Raw genomic sequence first — 20,855 nt, forward strand, 5'->3', positions numbered from 1 at the left:
TCTTCTTTCTTTCTTTCTTTCGTTTCTCTCTTCTTGGTGGACACCTGGTGCTCCCTGGCTGACTCAGCCTCAGCCACTCTGCTGGCACCTGCAGACTCCTCTGCATCTGGGTCTCATCCTCCATCCCACCCCTGGGCAAGGCCGTCCACTCCACAGCCTCAGCTGCAGGACCATCTAAGCCCCTAGACAGTTTAGGCTTCCCTCATGGCAGAACCCCTGGCTCTGGACTCAGCCAAATTCCACATTCCCACTTCAGGCAATGAAGCCTCTAGAGATCCCATCACCACAGCAGGAACCAAGATCAGTTCCAGAAAACTAAATTCCTAAACTCCAGGCATCCTTCTGCCCACTTTATAGACGATGGAATAATCCAGAAGAAATGGGGAATGGGACGATTCAGGAAAAAGGAATGATCATTGCAAAAGCCTTCTCCTTGAGAAAGAGGAAGGGTCCAGGATCCAGGTGAAGGGCCTGGCTTCAAATGGGATCTGGTCACGTCCTCCAGATGGGCAGCAGAGAATACAAGTGCAGAACCAGTGTTGGCAAGTGGTGAGACTTCCCGTCCGATCACTTTTGTATTCTCAATTACTACTGAACATCGTGAGAAGAGTGGATGCTGGTGCTTGTGGAAGGCTATAGTAGGTAGAGGAGAGAGAAGCCACAGGTGTGGAGGGTGCAAAGAGGTTGTCCATTTGCCAGGGGAGTAGGAAGGAGGGAGAAAGGAACATATGAAGTATGTTTGAGGGGAGAATTTATAGCCTTGAGTAAGCTGAGTACTGAGGGGCTGGTGGATCCTGAGGAAGGTGGTGGGCTCGGTGGACTGGAGGCCAGTCTTAGAGGTCCTCCAGGAGGTTGAAGGCTGTCGGTGCAGGGGCATTAGAGAGAGGGAGCTGGACCCAGGGACACCGTGTTGGCGGTGATGAGACAGGAATGCTAGAAACGGACATCATGAGGTTCGCAGTCTTTCCTGATGCCCAGGGAGCGACCGTGGGCAGGGGGATGCTCGAGTGGGGAAGAGGAGAACATCGCTGAGGACAGAGAGGCCGCTGGTTGACCCTGTGAGTGGGCACCGGGATCGCCAGGACGGATCCGAAGAGTGAGGGCTGAGAGGAGGACAGTGTGTGTGCCACGACGGGACAAGCGCTTTCATAGGCCTGGGGTGGGTGGGAGGACAATGACCAGGGGATTGGTACGGGCCCTGCACGTGGGGGTGCTGGGCAACGGGCGACAGGACCAGGACGTCACCGTTCCGTTCCCTTAGCCAACAGTTCAGTCAGGGTGCAAGACGAAACCTCCAGGGGAACCGGGCAGGGAGACTGGCACGGACCTCACTCGGCTCCCGCGCGCAGGCCCAGAACCCGCCCATCGGAGCGTAGCCCCGCCCCCTGAGCCTGCGTCTCCGGGGCGCCCGGACTTCCTGCCGCTGTTGCTATGGTTCCGGGGGCGGGACTAGAGAAAGCTGGCGTGTTGGGGACGGTTTTTCAGGGCCATTTTGGCCCCTTCCGGTCCGTCTCCGGACCTCACCGTTATCCCACCTTACTTCTTTGGCCAATATCGCCAGGGCCACTTGGCCCTGTATTACTGTATTCTCTGGTCCTAGATATAAACGTAAGGCCCCAATTACCGACATGCTATTGCAATTAGGAGCACAGTCACTGGACAGCAAGCAGTGTGTACAAATGGAGTCTGATCTGACTGCAGTGGCCTTTTTCTTACCAAGTCCAGCTAATATTTCTGAAGTTTCTTTGGCTCATATATTTGAAAAAAAAAAAAATAGCCCGTATTTTCTTCCAAAAAAAAAAAAAAAAAGTTCTCTTTTAACTACACTGTGCACAAATTATCTGAATTAATTTGTACTGACAACTTGTTTACCATAAAGACATCATTTGATTGGACATGCAGCTCTTCTGTTAAGTTTTCCTCCTGTAGGGCTTCCTGGAGGGTCTTGGGCCAGGGCTCAAGAGAACTTCCCTTCCAGTTCTACGTCTACCAGCCTTACTTAGCTTACTCTGAGTCACTTTGCTTCTTTGGGCCTGCTGTTTCCTCAGTGTTTAGAAAGTCAGGCTAAGTTAGTGGGTGGTACAGGGAAGGAGGTACAGGAGAGGGTGTGGTGAAAGAGCCTGTGTTATCAATACAGTAACTCCTCTTTTTTCCCTCATTTATTGATTTTTTGTTGTTGTTAAGAAAAGAGTTTCTTTAACAAAGAGTTTGAAATCACTACTTTATACTCAGAGATAGGAGGAAGATTGGAGAGAAGTGGAATTATAAAAATGAGTAGACTCAGCCATCCTTAGGGGTATCATGAACTTACAAGTACTCTCTAAGAAGATGGCTTGGAAGAATGACTGCTTAACTATAGGGTGACAGCAAGAAGTGTATTGTCAAGTGCTGTAATCTGATTACTTACTGAGAGGGGACTTGGGCTGAAGATGTAATCTTACCAACCATTAACAATATTTTTGAGGGGCCATATTTCAAGTTAGTAATCAGTCACAGTCTCATGATGACTATCTAGTGCAGTAAGCATTATGTCATAATGGCCACAGTGACTGGCTAACAGCACACCTGGAAACTCTTTGCAGCATTTATTTGAACCTATACCACTTTCACAAGAACGTTAACAGGAAAGAGGCACTGGCAGCCATACCTGTCTTAAGTGTTATCATATGGAAGGGCTTAAAAATCACTTAAGCTGGAATTATAATTTCAGGGAATGAAGACAATGAACGTAATTAGGTAGATTTTGAGAACGTAGCTGTTAAATTCTTCCTGTTCTTATTTTATTCCCAAGAGTCATTTAAAATTAAGAAGCTAATGTTTCAAAATGAAATTTAGAGCTTGACTTTTCTTAGAGTTCCTGTTTTATATCTTCCCTCTTGGTGCCTGGTGATGTACTCTTCTGACTTTAAATCAACGGAGTAGCAGATGATGACTTGTATTTCCTCAGACAAGATTTCAAATCTATATCTATATCTATATCATCTATATCTATATCTATATCATGTTGCCACTGGCTTGCAATTCAAGTGTCCAAAAGGTCGACTGTTGGATGATATTCTCTCCTCTCTCTTGTGGTTTATTTTCAGGAAACGAAAAAGGAATGACAGCAAAGAGGACAACCACTATTCTCCCCAGTCCAAAAGGAGCAGGAGAAACCCTGTGTTTCAGGAGTCTCAGGATGCAGAGGTAGGAATATGATCGGATAGCCCACGTCTATTTCAAACATTCCTGAACTTAACTTATCCAATTTGTGTCCTGCACTTCAAAGAAGTGCTTCATTCCAAGAAACCTTCATAAAAGTGTTCTTGCTTGATTGCAGTGGCTTTTGATCTGGAGCCCTTAGCCATGGTGTGTAGTATCTCACAGATGATGGAGGGGAAGCACAGGAAAGACTTGGCTAAAACATAATCAAGAAGAGCTACGTCTTAGACTTTCCTCCTGTCATAGGAGCAGGGAATAATAATCTTACCCCCTCCCTTATTTTTAGATGGAAAATAAGTTTTCAGATATATAATGGTGTGTTACTGGCTAGAAGGAGATTCTTGATTTCTAGCTGGGAAATGTGAAAATGAAATTAAGGCTAGGGGAGTCTGGTGATTTGCAAAGCTTTAATGGTGCTTGAATGGAAGAACCTGAATTTTAATAACTTGTGGTCATTAGCATGATATTGTTTTAACTGAGATATCGTTTACTAGGAGAGCATTAAAGGAACCTTGTTAAGTCCTTCTGGATGAATCCTGTTAGTTAATGAGTAAGTAGTGCTCACTTGTCCCTTTTGTGAACAAGAGGCGAAATGATTATCAGTCTGTGTCCTCTTCCTGGAACCTGTACGCAGGTGGTGATAGTCCCAGATCCTGGGAAGCTATTTGGATGGGTAAATTTTAGCTAGATACAACTCATATAACTTGCTCTCTTTGATGCTGGCCTTTTTTGTTGAATATCTTGCCTGTATAGGAGTATTGCTCTTTTTTTTTTTTCCAACCTTACAGCTTTACAAATGACACCACCACTTTTCCTGTAAATCTGTCCCCTCGTACATAAGTATAAGCCTTCTAGAAAGGGCAAACACAAGGACACTAATGTTTTTTGTCTGTCCTAGTTACCAAGACCATTCCTTTTTAGTTTTCAGATTACCAAGTAGTAGCAAGAAATCGAGAGTGAAAAAAATGTGTAGATCTGTCTTTTTTTCTTCCCTACCTGAATTGGAAAAGATTTGATATCCTAATGCTAGGAATTCCAAGGGAGCAGCAGAAGGAAGATGAATGAGAGAACAATAGAACCGGGGGCCCCCGCCTATGTTTAAAATTAGAATTCTATACATCCACGCCCCCCCCTTTTTTTTTTTAACTGGTAGGAGCTGTCTCTTTGTCAGGTCTTGTTTAAATGTCAATTCATATGACACGTGGAACATTTGGCATAATTTTTGAAAAATGTTTTCACTTAGGTTGTTTGTACATTTGGGTCATTCTCATCGAATTTAATTATACACATTCTGAGACACAGAACTGCTTTGGGAGATCTTATTTCAGATGAAACTGTCATTGAACAAAATAATGGTTGTTAGTATGTTTTTATAACCTATGGCAAAATGGTAACTTCTGAAATTAACCTCTACTTAAAAGATACATTCAAAACGCAGGGACCACCCTTTCCAAAGATGGCCTAATCTGTTACATGCATTTTATGAAACCTTGTTCATGTTGTATATACCAAGAAATCTCAAGCAGTTTTATATTGTAACTGAATGTTAAAATTGAAGTTGTTTTAAGGAATTAAAGCTACACACACACACACACACATGTTTTTCTATAGATGTTTTGTTTGTTCAAATCCCATTTACTGAGTTGAAATGAGGTGAAGTTGTTTAAATTGTTTTGTACTTATATAGATTCTATGATAAGTATAATTTTTGAGTTGGAAAGGAACTTAAAACTCAATATCTAGTCCAAGTTCATTTTATGAGGGAAACTGAGCTACAGAAAGTATAAATTTTGTATCCCATTGACACAGAGAAGTTAACACATGAGTACCATCGCTTTACTAATTTGGAAAGTGGTTGTAATTCAGCAGCCAAATTGATTTGGTATCTTATGGTTCATAAAGTTCTGCAGTATCTCATTGGTGTGAGTGAGCATGAACTTTTCATTGTTGGTATGTTGCAACTTTGGAAGCACGTACTTTTAAGTGCTTGGATGGACTTGGTTAGGATCATCTGATTTGCTGAATCTAGTTTCTGCAGCTGCCTTAGAATAAACATCATATTATGATGGCAAGTATGGAATATGCAGTGCAGTTGAAAAACGCTTTTGTTCTTGGGGTTCACATAAATGAAAAGCTCTGAGGCATGGAGGGATGGAATTGAGAGGGAAGCTAGGGCTTAAAGGAAAATAAAATACTGGCTTAATCTGCTTTTACAATTAAGGAGAATTACATAATTCTGTGTTGTAAATATACACATGTATTCCTGTTCTCTTTTGATGAAGATGCTCTGTAATTAATATTCCTCCTTGTCTCTTCAGATTCAGTTTATCCACTGGTTCTTTCATTTGCCCGCTAAGGTGCTCTTTCCTGTTCCTAACTCATTTTGGGCCTACCTTACTTTTCTGTGGAGATGATTGATCTCTTCTCCCCTTTACCTCCCAGCTGTAATCTGCTTTCACTGCCTGTTACTTCTTATTCCCTTCATGCAACTACTCACTAAAAGTTGGTTCCTCAAACCCCACCTACTACTCTTCTCTAACGTGCCAGGAGTGGCCTAAGATCTTGCTAAATTGTTCAGCAGCTATTTATGGAGCACCTGCTACTTGCCAAGCATTGTCCTGGGTGGTTGGGGTCAACATAGCTGCCTCTGTCATTTCCTCAGTGACTCCTCCTAGCCTACTTTTGATGTGTATCAAGTGTATCCCTTCCTTCACATTTCCTCCATCCTCGTTCAGGCCTGCTTTGCCTCTTGCTTGATGTATTGCAAAATTTCCTAGGTGGTCTCTGTACTCTCATTCTCTTTCTACTCTGTTCATCCCTAGAATCCTCTTCCTAAATGTATATCTGAGCATATCTCTTGGTCTCAAGTACCTGTTCCGACAGACTTCTCAGCATGACATTCAAGGTTCTTGATAACCTAGCCCTTTCTTCTCTTGCGTATATTATCTCCCACAAACTCCTCCCTGGGAAGCCCCAGTCACATCATATTACTAGCCATGTCTCCTCGAAATCTCCTCTTCACCCTGCTTGTGCTCTTATTGTTCCCCCCATGTGTCACATCCGTCTTATTAATATTCTCCCCATCCTCCAAGGCCCAGTTCAGATGCCATTCATTTCAAGGAGTCTCTCCTGTTTCCCCAGCCAGTATTCGTTGCTACATCCCTGCCATTGCAGTAGCTTGACGCTGTCATCCTCAAAGAGTTCTTCTTGATTGGGCTCAGGAATTAGCCGTTGTTCGAGTCCCCAAGTATCCCCGGCAAAGTACCTGGTTGTACATAGTAGGCACACAGGTATTTGTTTGGATAGTGGTTGGGCATCAGAACCACCTGTGCCTACATGAGGTAGCCTCTCAAAGATGAGGCCCTGGCATGTGCACGTGAATAAAATAAATAAAAAGCCCCATGGGCAGGGGGTGGTTCTGATGCTCATCCCCAAATATAAGGTGTTATGGAAAAATCTCTGCTGGACTCAATTGAAGGAAGCTTCTTTGGTTACAGAGGTAACAGGCAGATTTCATTGCGACCCAAACTAATCTAAAATCCTGCCTTTTCACACAGACCTAGACCCCAGGACTTTTATGTGACACTTTTGTGAATATCATCATTAAGTGAGAAACCCTTGGTCAGGGTCTTTATAAATGTAATTTTGTTTTGCGATGTACTTGCGTTTACAAGGGTTTTGGTTTTGCAGCACATAGGCCTGTTCTCATTTGCCTTGCACAGATCTCAGCACTAAGCTTCTACTGAATGGTTGGAGGAAAAAGAATGAGCTTTGTAACTGAAAAATAGGGTAAGCACTCTGATGAGAAGTTTCTTTGAGGAATCGGGGAGATAGTGAAAAGGATTTATGTTTTATGGGTCTTTCTCAATCTTGAAATATTTAAAATCTCATTTCTCTTCCGGTAAAAGAATTTGCTCTCTTTCTAAAATCAAATGAAATAAGGAAAATGATTCTGTGCTAAGGTAGCAGTTTTGAGTGTCAAAACCGTACACTATCAAGGAGAAACCTTTTCATCCCAAGCACTCTGGCAGTAATAGAATTCATTAAGCGAGAGATATGTCACATGAAGTACATTCGAAAGAGTAAGATGTGACAAGGCCCAGGGTTGTATAATATAGGCCATGTTTATTAGATAATGAGCACCATTGGCATAGAAAATGCTAGTGGGATGTGACATGATGTTTGAGGTGTTCTTTAGCAGTGTAAAGGAAATCTCATTTATGGCATCACAGTTCATCTTAACTCTTTGTTTTGAAGTCAAAAGTAACTGAATCGAAAAGCAGGAGATTTCCCTTGGTTTTGTAGTAGCAGTCCCTAGGCCACTTACTTGCAAATAAAATAAATGTTTTTCACAAAATAAATACATTTGTTGTGGATGCTTTAGAAAGTGAAAATATATTTGAAAAACTAAAAAACAAAGATTAAAAAAGGATCTAAAGTCTCAAATTATATATACACACACACACACACACACACACACACATATGTATATGTAAAACATGACATCGAATCAAATGATGCCAAGGATATTCACCCATATCAGTACAGATACAACTATATCATCATTGTTAATGGCTGACAAAATTGCATTGTATGAATGGATGCACTATAATTTAACTGCTTTCCTGTTTGGGGGCATGTTTCTGATTTTCAGCTATTAACAACAATGCTGATATTATAAACAATGTCACAGTGAACATTGGTACTTATGTCCCTATACAAGTGAGTTTTAAAATATTTTAAATGAACTAGAAATTGGAGGCAGATCTATTTTGTTCTTAACAATTATTCTGCATAAATCTCTTCTAGCTTGTTAATTTTAATGTACTATTTCATAGCCTAGCGCCACCTAGTGTTACAGTATACTGTAAAATGGATATGTTGTCATTTGAGATGAAATTTGATTCACCAGAAAGTAATTACAGTTCTTGCTTTGTTTTTCAGACAGTACCTGTAATGATAAATAATAAGGAAGACCAACTAAGAGGAACCAAAGTGTGTGTGGTGGGTGTCTTATCCAATGTAAAACCTATTTATTTTTGAATATTCATAACTGCACTATTTTATGCCAGTGGAGGTTTCAGATTTTTACCCTTAGGCTAGGAAAATCATCTTTTTGGAATTTTTTCGAATAGGCCTTTACATTAAGTCCTGAAGTCAATTTCACTGCTGTTGGTGATAACCATCATATCTGGTTCCATTGGCTCATCCTAACTCTTTCTCGGACAGTTCTTTTAATGTGTGTTTCTAACTGCATAAAGATGGACATAAGTTGTCTATTAGGACCTGTGGGCAGTGAGGTGTATGACCTATGTTGAAAAGCTCCAAAAGAGCAATGGGCCATGACCATTCTTGGTTTAAGTCTCATTAAGGTTACCTTTGGTAAAGCTTGCATATAAGAAATGCAATACCAAAATTGTTAAGTATTGTAGTTCAAATGTGGTTCCTTCTCATTACCTTCTCCTTTGAGAATCCTAACATTGGAAGGGAGGAAATTCTTGACGATGATTGTTTTCAGGAATCCCTAGTAGTTTCTCTAATATGATAATGACTCTGAGTCATGTTAGTTCAATTAAAAAAAAATTCTTAGGTGCAGACACCCACACATACACCCCCATATCTAATCCGTATGTGTAGAGCAACGATAAGTACTAGTCTTAAAAATGCCAATAATTAACATGTAACTTTTACAAAAAGTATGTCGAGTGCCTTTCAGGATCTGTGTGTAGCCTTGTGTTAATATAGGAGGACCACATATGCCTACTATCAGGGGATATGTACAGAATCATCAGAGGTCTGTATATGTGTGTGCATATATGTATATAAGGATGCATAACTGTATGTATGTACCAATTTATTTCTTTTATTTTAGCTTGTGCCCAGAATCGATCTTATTCTTTATGGACGTACATTTACTGCATTCTGTAGCATTGATTGATGCTTTCCCTTGGAGGGTGAGAACTTGATAAGTGCAACACACAGGGACAAAGGATTTGTGAAGGGATTTGAACTCAGAAGGCCTGTGTTTGAATCCCCACTCTGTCACTTCCTGGCTATGTGACGCCGGGCAAGTCAGTGGATCTCAGTTTCCTCCTCTGTAAAATGGTGGCTATTAATCCCAGCTGAATTCTGGGGCGGTTGTGCTGTGAGCACAGATTGAAATACTTTAAGTGGCTGTAGTTTTCTAATCCCTTAAGGCTTTGATGCTGCTGTTCTCCAAGATGAATAGGAAAAATAGTGTAATAGCATAATACTCATTCTCTTCCTGTTTTTATCCTCCCAGTCGTCAAGCAATGATAGTGACAGGAGCAGCAGCAGCGTTAATATCCCAGAGAGAGTAACTGGACCAGAAAGTGGCTTAAACCAGGTGGTTGCTGACCCCAACATGAGTACCCCTCAGTCCTTATATGAGGAGTACGCACTATACCAAGGTCCTTACTCCCACATTAACCGGATCTTAAAGGAGGCACACTTCAACAGCCTGCGGCAGCGAGGACAGTGTCCAACATGATGAACTAGGAGCTCCTCATTCCAACCTAAAATTTGTTTATAAAGGCAATTGCACACAAAACAAAGACGTCTGTTGACTTTTCAGTCTGTCTTTTAAATAACAGGTTGATGGACAGTTGTTTTAACTTGGGTTTTTGCTGCACTTTTGCTATTTCAAAGGGGACCTGGAAGCACTTTTATAGAATTCTTTTCAGGTTGGATGTCAAATTTATGAGGAAACCTCACATGCAGGTTGAATCCATAGAATGTCCAATTCAGATTGCTTTACAAATCTGTCAGTTAGAAACCCTAGTCAATTGTCCTTTTAAAATGACAGATCTTCAGTCGAAAAAATGTAATAGGCTAGTAAAGAGTGTGAAATTTTCACGAAGAAAAAAAATTACTGTTCCAAAGCAGAAATAGCTGGATTCAGTCTTGTAGTGAACTGAACTGCCACACTGCCTCTCAGAAGGTAGATGTCTTATTGAAATTACTCTCAACTTGCAAGGGGACAGTTAGACCCAATTTAGACTGTATAAGTGAAATCTCCCCTCTAGTAACTGTCTCCACTCTTTGTGTTTCTAGAAAGAATATTCCTAAGGCTCTTGTGTACTCAGATACCGTCTGTATCATTAATCCTCCAGAGTGTGCATTTCAGAGTTAGTAGAAAGCGTTGCACAATTCTGTCAGACAAGAGGTACATAACAGCTTTCTGTCTTGAAAACAAACCTGTTTAATTATTAGTAGTTTATGTGATCTCATTTACAATTCCACCTGTTATGTCTAGAGCTAAAGCTGATAATGTGTAAGCTACCTCACTCAATGTCTAAAGTTACAAGAATTGTTAAACTGGTTTGGACAACCCTCTACTTGCTGTTTCAAAGACCCCTTTATGAAGACTAGGGGGCCAGCAAATGTCATTGAAACTGCAAAGGTTGGTGCGGCTTACAGACAGTGGCAAGGCACCATTGAAGAAATAGGCAGTAGTAGTGTTTAGTTAGCCAGAGATGGATATGTTCCCATGTTCTTTGGTTATCCTAGAGAGCTAATCACATTGACCACTGGTTACAAGGATGTGCCTGCTTCTTCAGCAATGCACTGTGTCAACAAGGAACTAGGATGTATCCAGTTTTGTGCCCTGCAGAATGCCAGAGGTAGATTGAAAGGAAAGTGCCCTCTGGTCTAATAAGAACCTCTTGCATGTTCACACCATTCTCTACACTCTAAACTTGGAAGCCCACACAGCAGAAACAAGCAGACATGAGAATTAAAGGTAGCTCTAGAGAGAGGTCTTTGCCATTTGTCAAGATTTGGAAAAGACATAAAATAACAGATTGAGTAAAAGAAGAATGAGATTTGATGAAGTCACAGAGTTAATATTTGAAAAGGAAAACTGTTCTAGGAAAAGTAGAAAACACACACACACACACACACACACACCTCTCCTTTCCATGGTTGTTTCCTTTAGTATGGATAGGATTTTAAGGTCTGATATAAGTAATGGGGTTTTAGTGTTACTGGGGAAAAAGTCACAGCACCATTGGCCTCAAACTGGTGGGGCAGGCATGGGTCCATTTATTTCTCAGTTACACAGTTTGTGTAAGAGTATTTTTTTCTGTGACTACTGTCCCCAAAGTTAAAAAGCCAGGTATTTAACAAGAAGCATTTTGACTTTTTTGGCTATCATTTTCACTGTAACAAAAAGCAAACAACCAAATACTAAAGGAGACAGCCTGTTGGAACTCTCAAACCACAGGTACACACATGATTAAGAAACAAGATTATACTGTATAGCACAGGGAGATATATACAAGATCTTGTGGTAGCTCACAGTGAAAAAAAAGAGGGATGATGAATATATGTATGTTCATGTATAATTGAAAAATTGTACTCTACACTGGAATTTGACACAACGTTGTAAAATGATTGTAACTCAATAAAAAAATGTTAAAAAAAAAAAAAAAAAAGACAGAGAGAGAGGAAGGAAAAAAATACCCAGGAAGAATTCTGCAGGCTGAAATACGTGGCATGGAATGAAAATAGAGCATATATTAAAAGTGCATTGTTTTACATGCTGCTGTCCAAGTTTCCCAACCCCATTTGCTGAAGAGACTGTCTTTATTCCATTGTATATTCTTGCCTCCTTTGCGAAGATGAGTTGACCAAAAGTTTGTGGGTTCATTTCCGGGCGCTCTATTCTGTTCCATTGGTCTATATGTCTGTTTTGGTACCAATACCATGCTGTCTTGATGACTGTAGCTCTATAGCATTGTCTGAAGTCTGGGAGAGTTATTCCTCCAGCCTCTTTCTTTCTCTTCAGTAATGCTTTGGCAATTCTAGGTCTTTGATGGTTCCATATAAATTTTATTATGATTTGTTCTAGTTCTGTGAAATATGTCCTGGGTAATTGGATAGGGATTGCATTAAATCTGTAGATTGCCTTGGGCAGTGTGACCATTTTAACAATATTGATTCTTCCAATCCAAGAGCATGGAATATCTTTCCATTTTTTAAAGTCTTCTTTAATTTCCTTCATCAATGGTTTATAGTTTTCTGTGTATAATTCTTTCACCTCCTTGGTTAGATTTATTCTTAGGTATTTTATTACTTTGGGTGCTATTTTAAAGGGGATTGTTTCTTTACTTTCTTCTTCTGTTGATTTATCGTTAGTGTAAAGAAATGCAACTGATCTTTGAACGTTAATCTTGTAACCTGCTACCATGCTGAATTCTTCAATCAGCTCTAGTAGCTTTTGTGTGGACCTTTTAGGGTTTTCTATATATAGGAACATGTCGTCAGCATATAATGACACTTCTACCTCTTCTTTTCCAATTTGGATCCCTTTTATTTCTTTCTCTTGCCTGACTGCTGTGGCTAGGACTTCCAGGACTATGTTGAATAGGAGTGGTGATAGTGGGCACCCTTGTCTTGTCCCAGATTTTAGTGGGAAGCTTTTGAGTTTTTCACCATTGAGTACTATGCTGGCTGTAGGTTTGTCACATATAGCTGTTATTATGAAGCTAGAACACTCCTTTACACCATATACAAAAATCAACTCAAAATGGATTAAAGACTTAAACATAAGAGAAGATACAAGAAACCTCCTAGAGGAAAACATAGGCAAAACATCATCTGACATACATTTCAAAAATTTTCTCCTAGAAGAAATAAAAGCAAGAATAAGCAAATGGGACCCAATGAAACTTACAAGCTTCTGCACAGCAAAGGAAACCAGAAGTAAAACAAGAAGACAACCTACGGAATGGGAGAAAATTTTTGCAAGTGAAACCGACAAAGGCTTGATCTCCAGAATATATAAGCAGCTCATACGACTCAATAAGAAAGAAAATAAACAACCCAATCCAAAAGTGGGCAGAAGACCTAAACAAGCAATTCTCCAAAGAAGACATACAAATGATCAAAAAGCACATGAAAAAATGCTCAATATCACTAATTATCAGAGAAATGCAAATCAAAACTACAATGAGGTATCACCTCACACCAGTCAGAATGGCTGTCATTCAAAAATCCACAAATGACAAATGCTGGAGAGGCTGTGGAGAAAGGGGAACCTTCCTACACTGCTGGTGGGAATGCAGTTTGGTGCAGCCACTGTGGAAGACAGTGTGGAGATTCCTCAAAAGACTAGGAATAGACTTACCATATGACCCAGGAATCCCACTCCTGGGCTTGTATCCAGAAGGAAATCTACTTCAGGATGACACCTGCACCCCAATGTTCATAGCAGCACTATTTACAATAGCCAAAACATGGAAACAGCCTAAATGTCCATCAACAGGTGACTGGATAAAGAAGTGGTGGTATATTTATACAATGGAATACTACTCAGCCATAAAAACCGACAACATACTGCCATTTGCAGCAACATGGATGCTCCTGGAGAATGTCATTCTAAGTGTAGTAAGCCAGAAAGAGAATGAAAAATACCATATGAGATCGCTCATATGTGGAATCTAGAAAACAGAAACAAAAACAAACAAACAAACAAAAACAAAGCGTAAATACAGGACAGAAATAGACTCACAGACAGAGAATACAGACTTGTGGTTACCAGGGGGGTGGAGGGTGGGAAGGGAAAGACTGGGATTTCAAAATTGTAGAATAGATAAACAAGATTACACTGTATAGCACAGGGAAATATACACAAAATGTTATGATAACTCACAGAGAAAAAAATGTGACAATGAGTGTGTATATGTCCATGAACGACTGAAAAATTGTGCTGAACACTGGAATTTGACACAACATTGTAAAATGATTATAAATCAATAAAAAATGTTAAACAAAACAAAACAAAACAAAAACTAAAAGTGCAGTGCCACTGAAAAATCTGAGAAGGCAAATTTCCTTTCAGTTCCTGCCCATTTAATGATATGAGAGACGAAGCTATCACTGTGACAAAACATTGGTATTTTTTCATGGTAAGTAAAATCTTGGTATAACAGTTGCCAGTGTAAACCTATTTTTTCTAGTAAATGCAACATGTAACCTCTACCCTGTCTTCTTCAGGTTATCTAAACCTTGGCAAACTAAAATATATTTTCATTATGAGGTTACTTGATAGTGTCAGAGAATGAGTGGAACTGAGCAGAACCCTGTAAGGCCCCCCAAGTCCAAAAGCCCCTTTAGGTCCCTGCCTCTTGTTTGTAGAAAAGCTGAAGTCCCCCGGGCCTCCCAGAGTCACAAAAGAGCAGACTTGAGCAGTTAATGATTAGGACAATAGAGTCACAGATATGAGGCATATTCCTGAGCTTTTTACAGGTACTATAACTGCCACCAGAGAGAAAAAGCCAACTGCATGATAATCAGACTGTAGCCATGACGTAAGCTTCTCCATCTTGAGCATTACCAAATCTATGGCTAGTACAATTCCCAAAAACTGGCCTTAAGAAAATGAGATTGGCACCACTGCTCATAATAATCTATATCTTTGTGGGCATCAGAATCATTGTAGCTTGTTCTGCCCATATGTGTAAGCATGTAACTAAAATTGTCAGCAAAGAGATGCTACAGACCCATGTCAACATCTTCCACTCTAAGAATACAACACCGTATGTCGGCATGAAGAAGTTACAGAAGGTGGGCCTTCCTCCCCACCCCAATTCCCATAGAAATGGAAAAAAAAATGTCTGACAAGTGGGGATTTGTACACAGCATGTTACCACTTCCTGTTTGTCTATTTCTGTTCCCCTTAAACCTTAATCATAAAAATGAGATCTCTAGGTCACATATACCCTAACTTCTGATTTTTGCTTTACTGAGGGTTCACAATGCCTTACCTAACCTGTGGATTCCTTTCCTGGATTAAAAGGACTAAGAATGAAGAATTAAGTAGTAATTAAAGTGATTAAAGAATGAATGACTCTCTACCGCTAGCTACCCCTTAGTAAATTTGCAGACAGACCACGGAGGGCAAGGTAGCATCCAATTGCAGGCAGACCATGTGGGCATGATAGCTTCAAAAGGAAGATCAGGAAAAGTCAACAGGTCTGCTTGCAATGGAAAAATAATGAAAAATCTAACCTCCTACTTTAATGATTAACTGAGATTGTTTTCCCTTTTCCCTTTAAAAACTGTCAAGGCTGAGCAGAATATTCAGAATTGGTCTCAGGACACGTGTCCACCTTCTCCCGTGATTGCCAGCTGTCTGATTAATGCAACTTTCCTTCCTACAAACATTTGCCTCTTGATATTGGCTTTTGAGCAGTGAGCAGTCAAACCTGAGTTTGGTTACATGAGCACGTTTTAAAACACTGGTTAGCTGAAGCTAGTAAGTTCTTGCATGTGTGCGTGCGTGTGTGTGTGTGTGTGTGTGTGTGTGTGTGTATTCCTGCTTTTAAAGCAATGTTAATACATCTTGTCATTCAGTGATCAGTCAAAGATTTAAAGGGGAGCTGACTGAGTCATTTGGTGGAAGACGGAGGACAATGAACAGGGGTGAGCCTGTTGCTGTTTGTGCTGGCCTGGTTTTTTGTGGGGGCACTTCTAGTGTTTGACCGAGCCTTTTGAGTGCTTGTTATGCTCAGTAGAAGGGGGTGAAAACTCCATGATAGGGTGAAGGAATATGAATAACATGAACAGGAAGTTTCAGGGTCCAGCCAACATGTCCTTTAATTCATTTACATGAACTGACTGCACGCCAGTGGTAGTATATTATTGCAGCTTTTGGGAGGGAAATATACTGCTCCAGACAGTGAACTGGTTCATTGAACCAGTCATCAATACAAACAGAACATGGGAGAGAAGAAACCGAGCAAACTAAAATGCTCATCATGGTATTGCCCAAGTCACAGAGCTTACTGTTTTGAGGCTCACTGGACCAGAGGACTCCTTGCATTTGGAAGTGTCTGCATCAGGAGAACAATGTGGAGCATGAGGCTATGACAATTGGAGTTCTGTTTGCTTTACTGACTTTCACAGCTGTGCCCTAGATTGTCAGAGCAAAGTTGAGGTGGTGCACATCACTAACTAGTAATGAGTGCGTTGCCTTATTCTGCATAATTGGAAATGCACCTGCTTTCTGAACTTAATTCTCTGTCCCCACTGATTATGAGGAGTGTCTTGTTCTATGGGTGTAATAAACATCTTCATACTCTGCACAGGGTAGAGATTAATGTCTCAGAAGCAAAGGCTTTGAAAAATCATATGAATGGTTTAAGTACTTAACAAAAGTTCAGTTTTTGTCCTTTGGTCTTAGAATAAAACCCAAAACTTAACATCAGGGAGGGAACCCAGCCCTTCAAAACTAGATATCTCTGCTATGAAGGAGAAGAAATTTCAATGAATATGAGGAGAAAGAAGAAGAGATGTCTGTGGAGTTTATCCAAAATTAGGAGAATGAAGAAGAGGAGCCAGGTTAAGTCAGGAGGTGAGATTGAACCCTCTCTTAGAAATGTCACTAAAGAAATAGGAATATAAAGTGAGAATAGAATGATTCATAGAAGGTGAGGTAGGAATGGAGCCTGGGGAGTGAGAAGCTGCCCTTAAATGAGAACCCACTGTGTGCCACACACAATGTGGTTTCCTCACTATAATCCTGAGGTAGGTGTGGTGTGGATTCTCCACTTCACAAGCAAGGAGAGGGAGGCTGGCAGCAAGTTATCCACATGACACCATCTGACCCTGAAGAAACTGAGAGGGGCTAATGATTTGCTAAAAGGCACATAGTGGGTAAGCAAAAGGGTCAGGGTTGAGTCATCGGCCAAGAGGGTGGAGTAGAAGGACGCTGGTAGCTCACCCTCTCCCACGAATACACCGAAACTCACATCCACAGACACACCCAGCCAGCCAGAGCACCTGCTGAACTCCGACAGAACATCACCCTCTTCAAAAGACAAAGACGCCACAAATCTGGTAGGAGAAAAGGGAAAAAGAAGGAAGAAAAAGCAAAACAGTGCAGGACTGGCCGCACAGGGAGGGAGCGGCAAAGGGGGAATAGCACTCTTTTGCTGGGTCTCCCCCTCTCCAACGGAGAGGTCAGCAGGATGGAGGGGGAACCTCTGAAGCTCAGATCTGTATGGAGCACCCCTTGACCGAAAGAACTAAGGTAAATGGGCACAGAGGGTCTCCACAACCCCTAGCCCTAGAGGCAAAGTGACAGTGGGGGATGGGACAGGCTGCACAGAGGCAACCCCTGGGGACTGCAGGGTGCTGCTGCTGCACGCCGTGGATGAGTGGGTACACAGGGCAAAACAACCTGAGCCCTCCATAAAACAACACGGCTGATGTGCCCTGGGGGGGAAGTGTGCCATAACCCCTATCTCTGAAAACCCACTGAATCAGTTTTCGGGAGAAGAGAGGCGGGGCTCAGCCACAGCCCCCATATCTTCCGGTGCTTAGCACCCAGGCGGGGGCGGGGTTGAAACCTGAATCCATACCTAAGGGCTTAGCAGCCTCAAAGGTGAGATGGAGGCTTGTTTACAGCCCCAGGCAAATAGGATCATTCTGCCCTGGTACCTCTGAGAACTCTCGCCTCCAAAACGAACGAACAAGGAACTCAGTTCTGGCACGGAGCAGGGGCAAGGTGGTTCCAGCGTCTTCCCCGAGCTCGCCTACAGATTGGGCAGCTGCACAGAACAGGGGAGCGACTGGCGCCAGGAGAGGGCAGGTGGCCACCCGCCTTCCCGGCAGGAGCACAGCACCTGACCTTGGTGCTGGGAAAAGGCGTGACCTGCCCCCCTATCTTGCCCAAGAGCAGCATCTGACGGAGACATCGGGAGTGGGAGTGGCCCGCCACCTACCATGCTGTTGGGAGGGGGCGAGACCTGCTCGCCTACCCTGTGGGATCGTGGCGTCGGAAGGGGGCGTGACCCACCTGCCCACTGAGTAAGAGCACAGCACCTGACCGCAGCGTTGGGAGGGCATGTGATCTGCTTGCCGACCTGCACAGGGAGCAGCACAGACCAGGGGCGCCAACAGACGGCCTCTGGAAGCAGCGAGCTGAGTTCAGCAGCAGGGCGAGGACAGAAAGACCTCTCGATAAAATCATGAAGAGCGCAAGGTCTCCACGAGAACACATTCCCATTTTTTTTCGTTTTTTTTTTAATCTGCTGTATTTCCTATTACCTTTTTAAATTTTAATTTTTAAACAATCGTATATGTCTCCAGTTTTAATCCCTTTAAATTTTTTCTTTTAAAATATTTTTATTATTATATATTTTTAAAATCCACCTCATTTCATTTTTATTTCTCTTGGTTTTGATCTCCTGTTATTCATTATACTCAGGTTTCAAATATTTCTTTGTTCTTTTCTACATTTTTTTAAGGTTTTTAAAAGACGTCTCAACTCGATAGCTATTTTGCTTCAACTTGTTCTTCTATTATTGATTATACACTGTTTCCAAACCTTTTCTTTTCTCTCCGGTCTTTTAAAATTCTCTCTCTCTCTCTTTTTCAAGTTTTATTCCAGCTTAGGCTTTAGATAGATAAATAAATAAACTCCTTAAGGACCATAATAGATAAATGATGCTCTATAAGCAACAGTGCCAGAGAGATACGAGCAAGATGAAGAAGCAGAGGAACCACCCCCAATTAAAAGAATAAGAGAAACCCCCTGAAAGAACAATCAATGAAATAGACATTGATGGCCTACCAGATCAAGATTTCAAAAAAGGAGTGATGAAAGTACTAAAGGAACTAAAAAAGATAGTGCTTAGAGATATAAAATATGTCAAAATGAAATTGAAGCTATGAAGAAGAGCCAAGAAAAATTGGCAAACTCATTTGCTGAGATGAGAGCTGATGTAAAGGCTGTACAAAGCAGGCTAGATAATGCAGAGAAACAAATAAGTGACCTAGAAGACAGGAAAACAGAAAGCACCCAATCAGAACAGCTGAGAGAAAAACAAATAAAAACCAATGAAAACAATATAAGGGACCTATGGGATAATAAAAAGCATGCCAATCTACGCATAATAGGGGTTCCAGAAGGGGAAGAAAGAGCAAAGGGGATTGAAAAGGTATTGGAAGAAATCATGACTGAAAACTTCCCAGACCTAAAGAAGGAATCAGGTATCCAAGGACAGGAGGTTCAGAGGGTCCCAAACAGGAAGAACCCAAACAGACCCACACCAAGACATATCACAATCAAGATGGCCAGATTTAAGGATACAGAAATGATCCTAAAGTCAGCAAGAGAAAAACAAAGAGTGAGTTACAAGGGAACCCCCATAAGGCTTGCGGCTGATTTCTCTACAGAAACAGTACAGGCCAGAAGGGAGTGGCAAGATATATTCAAAGTCCTAAATGAAAAAAAGATGTAGCCTAGGATACTTTATCCAGCAAGGTTATCCTTTAGAATAGAAGGAGAGATAAAGACATTCACAGACAAGCAAAAACTAGAAGACTGTAGCAACACTAAACCCATGCTAAAAGAAATATTGAAAGGTATACTGTAAATAGAAAAGAAGCAGGATGCTGCAGAAATGAGAAACTCATAACTGGAAAGGTGATAACTACCATGAATTACAAATAGAATAAACATGAAATTGTAACAGAAGACATCCAAATCTTTAAGAGTGGGTGAGGGAAGCAAGAAAATAGAGAGTATTTATTTCTTTACTTTAAAAAAAAATTTTTTTTTGTTCTCAGTAGGATGGTTTTGAGATTATATTACTATCTGCTTAATACAAACAGTTATAGTAATGGGTTAATAGACTTACAAAAAAGGGTAACCACAAGCCAAAAACTTATAAGTGAGTTCCCAGAAACTAAATAAAAGCCAAGATAATACAAAGGAAAGTTTTCAAGCCACAAGAGGAAGAAGAAAGGAACAAAGAGGAAATACCAAATCAACTGCCAAAATAAGTTCAAAATGGCAATAAACACACATCTATCATTAATTACTGTAAATGCTAATGGACTAAATGCTCCAGTCAAAAGACATAGAGTGGCAGACTGGATAATAAAGCAAGAACCTTCAATATGCTGCATACAAGAGACCCACTTTAGGGAGAAGGACACATGTAGATTAAGAGTGAAAGGATGGAAAAGGATATTCCTTGCAAATGGAAAAGCCAAGAAAGCAGGTGTAGCAATACTGATTTCAGGCAAAATTGACTTTAAGACAAAGGCCATAAGGAAAGATAAAGATGGACATTTTATAACAATTAAAGGAGTGATACAAGATGAGGATATCACACTCGTTAATATATATGCACCCAATATAGGAGCACCTAAGTACGTAAAAAAAATTACTGACAGAGATAAAGAGGGAAATTGATGGGAATGCAATCATAGTTGGAGATTTTAACACCGCATTAACATCACTAGACAGATCTTCCAGACAGAGAATAAATAAGGCGACAGAGAAATTAAATGATACAATAGAAAAATGAGACTTGGTGGATATTTTCAGAGCATTACACACACCCCCAAAATAGGATATACATTCTTTTCAAGTGCACGTGGGGCATTTTCTAGGATTGATCATGTACTTGGGCACAAAAGAAGCCTCAACAATTTGAAGAAGATAGAACTTATCTCAGGCATCTTTACTGACCACAGTGCCATGAAACTAGAAATCAACTACAGAGAAACACAGGAGGAAAAAAGGAAAGCATGGAGATTAAACAACATGCTAGTATAAAACCAATGGGTCAATGATGAAATCAAAGTTGAAATTAAAAAATACCTTGGAAGAAATG

At 40.9% G+C, this 20,855-nt stretch overlaps 1 protein-coding gene across 1 annotated transcript; it reads left to right on the forward strand.

Annotated features, from left to right (window-relative positions):
* Nucleotides 1-2,736: 2,736 nt before the first annotated feature.
* Nucleotides 2,737-14,021, forward strand: VCF2 (VCP nuclear cofactor family member 2). Its single transcript, XM_074359302.1, has 3 exons — nt 2,737-3,186; nt 8,146-8,205; nt 9,485-14,021. The coding sequence occupies exons 1-3, from the start codon at nt 2,926-2,928 to the stop codon at nt 9,710-9,712; spliced, it is 549 nt and encodes a 182-aa protein (XP_074215403.1). The 5' UTR covers nt 2,737-2,925; the 3' UTR covers nt 9,713-14,021.
* The last annotated feature ends 6,834 nt before the right edge of the window (nt 14,022-20,855 follow it).

This window comes from Camelus bactrianus, chromosome X (genome assembly GCF_048773025.1).
Source record: "Camelus bactrianus isolate YW-2024 breed Bactrian camel chromosome X, ASM4877302v1, whole genome shotgun sequence".
In the NCBI taxonomy this organism is placed as follows: domain Eukaryota; kingdom Metazoa; phylum Chordata; class Mammalia; order Artiodactyla; family Camelidae; genus Camelus; species Camelus bactrianus.

Coding starts and splice junctions, on each gene's coding strand:
- VCF2 (XM_074359302.1), top strand. CDS start 2,926: ATGATGACTTGTATTTCCTCAGACAAGATTTCAAATCTATATCTATAT. Junction 3,187..8,145: donor AGGAGTCTCAGGATGCAGAG/GTAGGAATATGA, acceptor TTTGTTTTTCAG/ACAGTACCTGTAATGATAAA. Junction 8,206..9,484: donor GAGGAACCAAAGTGTGTGTG/GTGGGTGTCTTA, acceptor TTATCCTCCCAG/TCGTCAAGCAATGATAGTGA.